The 12352-nt window shown below is 36.9% G+C and overlaps 1 protein-coding gene across 2 annotated transcripts in view; it reads right to left on the reverse strand.

Annotated features, from left to right (window-relative positions):
• Window positions 1-12352, reverse strand: part of CEP128 (centrosomal protein 128) — a 435146-nt gene that overhangs the window by 404188 nt on the left and 18606 nt on the right. For both annotated transcript variants that reach the window (XM_036844970.1, XM_036844969.1), the window contains 2 exons: window positions 10752-10913; window positions 8986-9072 (listed from right to left, as the gene is read on the reverse strand). In XM_036844970.1, the coding sequence (XP_036700865.1) occupies window positions 8986-9072; window positions 10752-10898 (234 nt within the window). In that variant the 5' untranslated portion in view covers window positions 10899-10913. The remainder of the gene's footprint in view (window positions 1-8985; window positions 9073-10751; window positions 10914-12352) is intronic.

Consider the following 12352-nt stretch of genomic DNA (forward strand, 5'->3'; position numbering starts at 1 on the left):
ATGCAAATCAAAATAACAATTAGGTATAACCTCACACCAGTTAGAATAGGCTTCATCAGAAAATCTACAAACAACAAATGCTGGAGAGGGTGTGGAGAAAAGGGAACCCTCTTGCACTGTTGGTGGGAATGTAAACTGATACAGCCACTATGGAGAACAGTATGGAGGTTCCTTAAAAACCTAAAATAGAATTACCATATGATCCAGCAATCCCACTACTGGGCATATATATACCCAGAGAAAACCACTATTCAAAAAGACACATGCACCCCAATGTTCACTGCAGCACTATTTACAATAGCCAGGTCATGGAAGCAACCTAAATGCCCATCGACAGACGAATGGATAAAGAAAATGTGGTACATATATACAATGGAATATTACTCAGCCATAAAAAGGAACGAAATTGGGTCATTTGTTGAGACGTGGATGGATCTAGAGACTGTCATACAGAGTGAAGTAAGTCAGAAAGAGAAAAACAAATATCGTATATTAATGCATATATGTGGAACCTAGAAAAATGGTACAGATGAATCGGTTTGCAGGGCAGAAATTGAGACACAGATGTAGAGAACAAACGTATGGACACCAAGGGGGGGGAAAGCCGCAGGGGATCGGGGTGGTGGTGTGATGAATTGGGCGATTGGGATTGACATGTATACACTGATGTGTATAAAATCGATGAATAATAAGAACCTGCTGTATAAAAAAATAAATAAAATAAAACTCAAAAATTTTAAAAATAAATAAATAAATAAATAAAAATAATAAAAGTTCTTGTCTTCCCTAGAGCAGAATGGCTGATCCCACTTCCTAGGAAATGTCTTATATTTCAAAAGAGAAATGCTAATTTCAACTAGGCAATGGATATTTTTTTTTTTTTTAAAATTTCAAATGTTAGAGAAAATTTATTTTTTTAAATAGATGATCGTCCATTTAAAAAATAATCACTATGGTATTTAGATTCATTTAGAAGAGTGATGGAACACATTTTGAAATGTCACAATTTACAATGTACTGGAAATCAGATTCTTTACAACTGTTTGAACTTATGTGAAATTTTCAGATGTTGATCTAAAAATGTGCAGGGGGGTACATAATTTTTCAGAGGAGTATGCTTTCAAATTTTGAAGACTACTGCTTTAGAGCAGGAGTTCTTAACATGTGATGTAACATAGCGGCTACAAACACAGACTTAGGAGTCAGTCTTGCTGGTTGTGTGACATTGGGCAAGTGACTTAAATTCAGCTCAGTCTACTTATCTGTAAAATGGGGACAGCAACAATACCCTATCTACAGAGATAAAGTTGTCAAACTTCAGCATACATCAGAATCGCCTGGAGGGTTTGTTAAAACACAGACTGCTGGGCCCCACTCCCAGAGATTCTGCTTCAGGAGGTCTGGGGTCAGGCCCCCAAATCTGCATTTCTAACAAGTTTCCAGGTGATGCTAATGCTGCTGGCTCAGGGACCACACTTTGAGAACCTTTGGTCTATCTCATAAAGTCATTCATTGTGAGGATTAAAAACGTTAGTACATAAACATTCTTAGAACTCCACTGGCCCACAACAGGTGCTAATACATATTAGCCAATCAGTTAGGATTGGATTCACTGCAAAAGAAAATTCTACTCCAGTGGGTTAAACAGAAAGGAGTTAGTATATGTCATTTAGCAAGAGGTCCTGAGGTCAATCATCCAGGGCTGGCACCACTGTTCAAGAATGTCATGAAGTTCCCAGGCTCCCTCTGTCTTCTTTGCTCAATTGTCTTTGTTCCGTGGCTTTTATCGTCACAGACCTATAATAGTTGGTGTTCCTCCAGGAATCTTGTCTGCTGTTGCTATACACGTTACCAAAGGTCAGCAGGCTGTTTCTCAGATCTGCACTTGTTTACCATCCTGCTGCCTGGGAATTCTGTCTCCACCTTGTCCATCTATTACCATCCGCAAGGCCAGGCCGCTTCCGGGTGGACCTTACAGATGACGAGTGTGCAGACCTGTGCCATCCGCTCTCTGGCCAGAGGCGTCTCTGCAGAGTCGTCGACTCCGTTCAGCTCCCAAATCCGCGGAGGCTCTGTTGGGGTCCGGAGGCGAAGCGCCGGAGCTTACTTGCCTTCATTCCCCGCCCGGCCCGACACCTCCTGATTTTTGCAATCTGCTGCTTCTGAGCAAGAATGTGCGCCGTGGGGGCCAACTTAGTCCCAGACTTAGGGCTCTCGACATTGGCCCAAGTCCCACCTTTGTCAGGTTGGAGGCTCCGAAGCCTAGCCCTTCTCAAGCCGCCTGGAAGCACCAGGCGGTTCTGCCTGGGCACGAGATTCAGGGCGTTTGTTCCAGAGACCACAGAGGCCCACTGTCCGGAAAACAAAACGGCGAACTCTTCCGCCCTGGGGTTGCATAAAAGATGGTTTACCTCCACTGGCGTTATTTCCAGGTCCGCTCTAGGAACCTGGGAGGTTTCTGCGTCTCTGTGGTTATTTCTAGCTGTTAAGGCTTCACGTGCCTTTAACTCGGTCCTAGGCCCTGCCTTCTAAATGTGCTAGGAAGGTTTGACAGAGAAATTATTTGGGAAAACTTCAAAAGTATATATGCAAAGATAGACTAGTACAACGAATTCGATGTTCATATCTCACACCTTCAACAATTATCAACTCATGGCAATCTTATTAACATATAACCCAACCCTCATTCCTCCAGACACATTGTTTGAAGTAAATCTCAGACACGTGTCACTGATAAATCTAACAAAGCCTAGACTAAGATGAAACGAGTTAGACACTTGCCTCGGGCACAAAATTTAAGAGGCTGCCAAAAAGCTTAGCAATAGAGGCAAATAATATTTTAAAGCAATATTTTTAAATGAAAATTAATGCAAAAAACCCGTAATGAGTACAGTATGTTAAATAGAAAATCAGTATTACTGATTTTTCCTTCTGCTTAGCTCCTATATGACTGACACAAGACTGAAACTAAAGTATCTCTAAAAGATAAGATGCTTTTGAAAAACATAATCACAATATCCTTAACACATCTAAAAATAATAACAAAAATAAGATCAAGTATGGAATCATTGTTCACATTTCACCAGTTTTATATATTTTGTAAGTATATTCTATAATATATATTATAAAAATCATACATATATACAAGATATATATATATCATATCTATGTGTTTTACAAACAATTCATTGGACATATATGTCTCAAGTTTTTTGAATCTATAGTTTCTCTCTTTCTCCTTTTCATGTATTTGTAGAAGAAACCTGAGATTTTGTTTCCCAGGGACTTTTAAGAATGCACACATCAGAAAACTCAAGTCACTCACTCCAGTGTAGGGGAGGGAAAATAATCTTTCCCTCTACCCTTCGAAATTCTCAGCTAGGTCCCCTGTAACAAAAGACAGATTAAGAGGAGAAAAATATACAAACGTATTTAAGTTTTTTGTGATATGGGAGCCCTCATAAGGAAATGAAGACCCAAAGAAGCAGTTAAGAGTTGATGCATATATACTGAATCAGAAAAAGAGTAGTAATATTATGAAACCATGACAAGGCAAAGGGGCTTGGGCTAGGATAGTTAATTGGGTGAACTGACTAGGGAGATAAGGGTTAATTTGTAAAGATTTCCCTCAGCCTCGACTTTCCATCCTTAATAATAGGAATGTTACTTTTCTCCAAGTATAAGGAAGACATCTTTTTTTTTTTTTTTTTTTTTTTTTTTTTTTTTTTTTTTTTTTTTTTTTTTTTTTTTTTTTTTTTTTTTTTTTTTTATTCACACACACACACACTGTATTTTATTTTTACAAGACATAAATAGACTGACACCAAGCATTGTACATGAATGACCACAACAAAAGCAACAATGATTGCAATTACCAAACATGAAACACACTCATACTATGTCATAATATTGACATTCAGTCCAGTAATCCTCCACTGTAACAGCTCCTTTACTTTGCAGTGAAAATTGATTTGTATATTCTTTGCCTCTGAGTCCTTGTGGGATTTTTTTTTTTTTTAAATTCAGACAGAAAGTCACAAAAATTATACTCATCCTCATCAGTTCACTCAGTCCCATGTAATTAATTTTTTTTTCATCTTGATCTTTTGTTAGCACTTTTATGAGTTCATCAGTTTTTCATTAGAGTTCTGAAAATGCTTATTCATTCAGTTCAGCAGTACAGTCAGTTACCAGAAACCTGTACTTGTCAGAGTCTTTTCATGAATTTCTTGAAGATGAAACCCTTTTATAGGAACATATTTGCAAAATCATCAGAGTACACCCAGAACTGTCTGTAAATGACAAAAGACTTAAAAATGACCACGGTTAAAGATTTGATGAAAGTTCATACTAATGCAGTTGACAAGAAAATTAGTTATTTCTGAGATATACATTTTAAAGTAATAACTAGGATTATTACTTATAACATTAGGCAATGGATATTTAACATGGAGAAATTTTTTTAACAGTTGAACACTGATTAAAATGGATTAACCAAAGTTCAATATCCATTCATGATAAAAACTCTTACCAAAGTGGGTATAGGGGGAATGTATCTCATAATAATGAAAGCTATTTATGACAAACCCACAGCCAACATAATACTCAACGATGAAAAGCTGAAAGCCTTCCCACTAAAATCTGGAACAAGACAAGGATGCCCTCTCACCACTCCTATTCAACATAGTATTGGAAGTCCTAGCCACAGCAGCCAGACAAGAAAAAGAAATAAAAGGTATCCAAATTGGAAGGGAAGAGGTAAAATTGTCATTATATGCAAATGACATGATACTATATACAGAAAACCCTAAAGACTCAACACAAAAACTACTAGAACTGATAAACGAATTCAGCAAGGTAGCAGGATACAAGGTTAGCATACAGAAATCTGTTGCATTTCTTTGCACTAAGAATGAAATATCAGAAAAGGCATGTAAACAAACAATCCCTAATGATCCCTTTTAAAATTGCATCCAAAAACAAAAAAAAGTACTTAGGAATAAACCTGACCAAAGAGGTTTTGAAAGACTTATATGCTGAGAACTATAAAAAACATTGATAAAAGAAATTGAAGATGACTCAAAGAAATGGAAAGATATCCCATGCTCTTAGATTGGAAGAATTAACATAGTTAAAATGGTAATACAGCCCAAAGCAATCTACAGATTTAATGCAAACCCCATCAAAATACCCATGACATTTTTCACAGAACTACAACAAATAATCCTAAAATTTATATGGAACCATAAAAGACGCAGAATTGCCAAAGCTATCCTGAGGAAAAAGAACAAAGCTGGAGGCGTAACCCTCCCAAACTTCAGACAATACTACAAAAAGCTACAGTAATCCAAACAGCATGGTATTGGCACAAAAACAGACATATAGATCAATGGAACAGGATAGAGAGCTCAGAAATAAACCCACATACCGACGGTCAATTAATCTACAACAAAGGAGGCAAGAATACACGATGGAGAAAAGACAGTCTCTTCAGCAAGTGGTGTTGGGAAAGCTGGAAAGTCACATGTAAATCAATGAAGTTAGGACACTCCCTCACACCATACACAAAAATAAACTCAAAATGGCTTAAAGACTTAAATATAAGACATGACACCATAGAACTCCTAGAAGAGAACATAGGCAAAACATTCTCCAACATAAATTGTAGCAATGTTTTCTTAGGTCAGTCTCCCAAGGCAACAGAAATAAAAGCAAAAAGAAACAAATGGGACTTAATAAAATTTATAAGCTTTTCCACAGCAAAGGAAACCATAAACAAAATGAAAAGACAACCTACGGAATGGGAGAAAATATTTGCAAACAATGCGACAAAGGATTAATTTCCAAAATAAACAAACAGCTCATACAACTCAATAACAACAACAAAAAATCCAATCAAATAATGGGCAGAAGACCTAAATATACATTTCTCCAAAGAAGACATACCGACGGCCAATAGGCATATGAAAAGTTGCTCAACATCACTAATTATTAGAGAGATGAAAATCAAAGCTGCAGTGCGGTATCACCTCACACCAGTCAGAATGGCCATCATTAAAAAGTCTGCAAATAATAAATGCTAATGAGGGTGTGAAGAAAAAGGAACACTCCTACACTGTTGGTGGGAAAGTAAACTGGTTCAGCACTATGGAAAAAGGTATGGATGTTCCTTAAAAAACTAAAAATAGAATTGCCATAAGATCCAGCAATCCCACTCCTGGGCATATATCCAGAAAAACCTCTAATTCAAAAAGATGCATGCACCCCAATGTTCATAGCAGCAGTATTTACAATAGCCAAGACATGGAAGCAACCTAAATGTCCATCAACAGATGAATGGATAAAGAAGATGTGGTATATACATATATACAGTGGAATACTACTCAGCCATAAAAAATGAAATAACGCCATTTGCAGCAACATTGGATGAACCTAGAGATTATAACACTAAGTAAAGTAAGTCAGAAAGAGGAAGACAAATATCATATGATATCACTTATATGTGGAAACTAAAATATGATACAAATGAACTTATTTACAAAACAGACTCACAGACATAGAAAACTATGGTTACCAAAGGGGAAAGGGGGTGGGTGAGGGATAAATTAGGAATTTGAGATTAGCAGATACAAACTATTATATATAAAGCAGATAAACAAGGTCCTACTCTATAGCACAGGGAACTATATTCAATATCCTATAATAAACCATAATGGAAAAGAATATTAAAATATATATGCGTGTGTGTATAACTGAATCACTTTGCTGTACACCAGAAACTAACACATTGTAAATCAACTATACCTCAATAAAATGATAATTATAATAATAATAATTTGAAAATGGATTAGCCTGTTACAGGCTGTTGAAAAAAAAATAGCAGGTTCTACATCAAGAGAACTTGCATGAACTGGAGCACAGTCTCAAAAAGAAAGAAACAAACAAATCACTCTCCAGGTCCCTCCCTAAACAGAACACACAATAATTAAAATTTTTTAAATAGAGGATAATACTATCATGTACTTAGAGGACTTAAAGAATACAAATAGAAAGATTCAGATAAATCACATGATAGTTGGCACATTACATACACTCATTTTTAGGTATGCCCATTTTACTGCTACATTTTGTAACAGTAAGTATTTTAATGCTAAGAAAGCAATTTTCACTGAGCAGCCCATCAGATTCACTTCTTGTGAGAAATACTCTTTCTGAGTTGCACATCTTCCCCTAGATTACAGCAGATGCCCCCCCCCAGGTTACTTACAGCTGGTAGGGTGGAAATCATTGCTCTATCGAGGGAGTGTAATATAAGGCAATGAGTGACATCCCCCTCTGGCATGCTGGGAGCAGAAATCATTGAGAGACAGAACAAGAATTTGAGGAAACTAAGGGGAAGACTCTAGACCAGATAAGGAACAGCCTAAAGTAAAAGGAAAGAATCTTATTCTCCTGTGTCCTATTTTAAATATGAGTGGCTTTGCAGTCTAGGTACTTACAACTCAGATGGGAAAGAAATACCTGTTGAGCTTATCTACTTCCCATGTATAAAACTACTCCCCCAGGGCTTCCCTGGTGGCACAGTGGTTAAGAATCCGCCTGCCAATGCAGGGGACATGGGTTCGAGCCCTGGTCCAGGAAGATCCCACATGCCGCGGAGCAACTAAGCCCGTGCGCCACAACTACTGAGCCTGAGCTCTAGAGCCCGCGAGCCACAACTACTGAGGCCTTGTGCCACAACTACTGAAGACCACATGCCTAGAGCCTGTGCTCCGCAACAAGAGAAGTCACCGCAATGAGAAGCCCACGCACTGCAACAAAGAGTAGCCCCCGCTCACCACGACTAGGGAAAGCCCGCATGCAACAACGAAGATCCAACGCAGCCAAAAAAATAAATAAATTTATAAAAAAAAAAAAAAAAAAACTACTCCCCCAGAGCTCAGCATTATTCAGTTCTAGGCCTACCAATTCTAGGAGAACACATTCTGTGTTTTAAAAGCTTACCTGTACAGATGTTTCACTTAATACATAGTTTTATTTCCCAATTGCTCAATTCAAGGGAAATTCATCTAATATTCAACCTGACAAAGTAGGTTTTTCTCTGCTACTAGTTAACAATGTTTTTAATTTTTTACTAATAAATTAAAGAGCAAAGAATTAAGTCCCATTATTAAGGTAGTTAAATCTAAAACATTTCATGAGCTACCCAAATATATAAAATCTATGGCCCCATTTGCAAATATACCATAAATCATAAAAATTTGGTAGATGCAAGAAAGTCCAAGTTTATTTTCTAAATGAAAGTAGTAAAAAAAACCTTATGAGAGAAAATATGTTCCCTGTGCTCAAGCAATTAGCTTCCGATTACAAGCAAATGATGACTATACTTCTGCTTTGTAAAAAGAAAATAACAAATAATCAATTAAACTTGGGACTTATGTGACAACTCAGTGCAGCACAGATATATATAAAACTATCATTATAGCACACATGTAATACTAATCTTATTAGAGTATATACTCATAATTAGAAACATGAAGGAATAAATTTCATTGGTTTTCTAAGAGTTTACAGAAGATGAGTTAGCAAATTCCAAAAGAAGGAAATAAGAGACAGAATTAGCAAAATATTAATAAAAAAATATTCATTTTAGGGAATTCCCTGGTGGTCCAGTGGTTAGGACTCCATGCTCTCACTGCCGAGGGCCCAGGGTTCAATCCCTAGCCAGGGAACTAAAATCGCACAAGCCATGTGGCGCAGCCAAAAAAAAAAAGTAAAGCTTTCAAATTCAATAGAATCTAATCTATATAAACTAGCTGGCAAGCCATCTGACAAGCTAAATTTAAACTATAAAATAATAAAGCAGTTGAAAAGCTAAAGCTATTCACAGTGGTTACGTCCTTTATCTCACATCCATACTCCTCAACAACTAAATTTCCAAAAAGGTAGGTAAGAGAAAATGCAAACATATGTAAACATTCTTACGTGTTCTATAGCCCCCGCCTGTCCATTACTATAGTCTCGATACTGTCCAAGCATCTGGTCAACTTGCCGCAGGTTCCGACTGGTGTCCTAAAGAAAGAAAGTGGACTTTATTGCTCCAAACAATGTTTTCCCCAATCAATCTTAGCGGCATATCAAACAGCTAGGTCACCCGTTTGCAAAAGGTACAATTTATATAATAATTAAGTTGGGTATCAATATACTTCATAAATATCAAATAAATCTTATTAACAGCACTGACAGAGAAACTCAAATCCATCTGCAATTTACTTGTGTGAAATCTGAAGCACAAAATTTCAATCCTTATCCAAGGTTCCATAATAAGTTGGCAACAAAACCATAAATTGGAAAAGAATCCTCATCGTCAATTTGTGCACCTCAACTAATTCAGACCCTCTTTATAGAAGAGAAATCCTGAGAAAAATCTAGTCGACTGTGTTCATGACAAGCAAATCATTAGGATCAATGTTATTTCAATTATTACTTTACCTCAAGAACTCCATTAAGAGAAAAGAAAACAAAGTATCCTTTAACTTTTAGCTATAAAATTTGTTTGTAATTACAATAAAAATGGTTTCCACCTAAATATACTAGGTTTCACCTGAGAGGTAAATGGAGGCATTTCTTTCAAAAATATATACTTACTAATATGTTTCAGTAGTGGGAAAGTACAAGAATTTGTACTGCAAAAATCCAATATTACGTTAATTTAAATAAGTTTAGAAAGAAAAAGTCTCCTGAGTTTTAAATCAAATTATGGTTTCTCCACCAGAAATTAGCCTCTTCTTATCTAAGCATACTAACCCAAAGCAATTGAAAGCCAAAATCCATGTTTATCCAGGCAAAACGGAAGTTAAGAGATTAAAGGGTAGGAAAAAAAGTCTGAGTTTTCTTTTCGCCCTTCCTCTACCTCTTTTCCAAAGCCCTTTCCTATGGAGGGAATGTAAACTGCTGCCACTCGAACTTCCAAACACTGTCAAAAATTCGCCTCTAAATAAAAATGGCATCTCAGTATCATTCATCCATGAATAATTTACCTACCCAAAATATGAACAACTTCTCTAAAGGCAAATGTCCACAAGAAGCTAAACTATGGTAATAATTCCTATTGGTTTCACTCCCACAGTATTTTATTTGAAAATACTGCCTTATCCCAAAACATTTCCACAACCTAATATATATTTCAAATATCTTTACTGACTGTGTTAGGCAGAATAATGCCCCCAAAGATGTCCAAGTCCTAATCCCTCGAACCTATGCATATGTTTCCTTATATGGCAAAAGGGATTTTGCAGCTATGATTAAGTTAAGGACATTGAGATGAGGAGATTATCCTGGATTATTGGGTGGACTCAATCACAAGCATCCTTAAAAGTGGAAGAGGGAAGCAGAAGAGTAGTCAGAGTGATATGATGTAAGTACTCAACCCACCCTTCCTGGCTTTGAAGGGGAAGGAAGGGGCTACAAAACAAGGAATGTGGGCAGCCTCTAGAAGCTGGGAAAGGAACAGATATTTCCCTAGGGCCTCCAAAAAGGAATACAGCCCTACTGACATCCTGCTTTTAGTCCAATGAAACCAGGGTCAGATTCTGACCTACAGAACTGTAAGAAAATAAATTTCTGGGTTTTTTAGACATCAGTTTTGTGCAAATTTGTTAGCGTGGCATAAAAAACTAATACACTGACCAAAACCATTTCTTAGCTCAACCTAGTTAAAATCTATTACATGCAACCATTGCTAAACTAACCTGTAAAGTACTTGTTATAGTGTTGACCTTCTCAGTGACATCCACAGTAGGACGATTTCGAGTTTTCCTGTGTATTGAACTGGCAGCCCATCGACCCAATCGGTCACGAGAGCGCAAGTGGTCTGAATCGTTGGAGGATCCTGCCATTGAGGTGCAAAAATCCTTAAAAATAAATCCAAGTCAAGGTCAATCAAATGGTAAAGAGCACAGAAATAAGAGACTAATTTAACTATTTACTTTTTGATCTTTTTAAGTATTTATTACATTAGCCCTTTGCCATATCATAATTTCTAACACATAGCTTGAAAACACAAGTCACTTCCACATGTAATTCTCCCTCCTTTGTTTTTTCTGGTTTATGAGCAATTCCTCAGACATTTACAACTCCAAATAATAATAATCACTTAGTTTTGTGCAATGCTCCTAAATTTTATAAGCTCTTTCACATACAGTATCTCACATAACTCTACCAACAACACTGTAAGGTATATGACACACATAGATTGGTATCTCTACAATGAAGAAAAAAAAAAACAAAACAAACCACAGATATTCTCTAAGGCTAGAACCTGCAGGTCTCAATATTAGTCTGATGTCCATTCTTTTTTCTTTAATTTATTTATTTTATATTTTTGGCTGCATTGGGTCTTTGTTGCTGTGCACAAGCTTTCTCTAGTTGCAGCGAGCAGGACCTACTCTTTGTTGCGGTGTGCAGGCTTCTCACTGCGGTGGCTTCTCTTGTTGCAGAGCATGGGCTCTAGGTGCACAGGCTTCAGTAGCTGTGGCGCACAGGCTCAGTGGTTGTGGCTCGCGGGCTCTAGAGCACAGGCTCAGTAGTTGTGGAGCACGGGCTTAGCTGCTCCGCAGCATGTGGGATCTTCCCCGACCAGGGCTCGAACCTATGTCCCCTTCATAGGCAGGTGGATTCTTAACCACTGCACCGCCAGGGAAGCCCTAGTCTGATGTCCATTCGACTAAGCTATGAGAACATGTGTATCTTTAAACAAAAATACAACACACACAGAATGACCTAAAATAAAAGAATTCCATTCACTGTACAGTGAACACTCTCATACACCTTAATTTAAAATATAGTAGAATTAAACAAATGCAGTAACAGAGGTACAAACTCGACAATAACAAGTGTGTGAGAAGATGGAATCTTCAACATCTCCACCAAAATAGAAAGCCAAACATCCTGAATATAATCTCATCAGTAGAAAAGACTCTAAATATGCTTTCCTCCCAGCCTTACCTCGATTTTCAATCTAATGCAAAAGAAAATTATTTCACGCAAGACGATCTCAAAAGTTTCAGAATACCTTTTATAGAAATTGAAGAAATGAAATATATTTATAACAAAGAAGCATCAGAGAAAATTCAATTATCAAAAGTGAAAGTTTGAGTATTCCAATAATTTCATTTTCTGCTTAATAGAAGGTTAACATAATCTTTATTTTAACATTAATTGTTATAATCTTCCTAAAATCTATATGGCCAGTTTTCTAGCCTTTTAAATACAGTATGATGAAACCTCTCTTTAATAATCAAGAATATTCTGAAATTTTTGGATCTTTATTCTGAATGCATCTGGGAAGTAC

This window comes from Balaenoptera musculus, chromosome 2 (genome assembly GCF_009873245.2).
Source record: "Balaenoptera musculus isolate JJ_BM4_2016_0621 chromosome 2, mBalMus1.pri.v3, whole genome shotgun sequence".
NCBI classification, from domain to species: domain Eukaryota; kingdom Metazoa; phylum Chordata; class Mammalia; order Artiodactyla; family Balaenopteridae; genus Balaenoptera; species Balaenoptera musculus.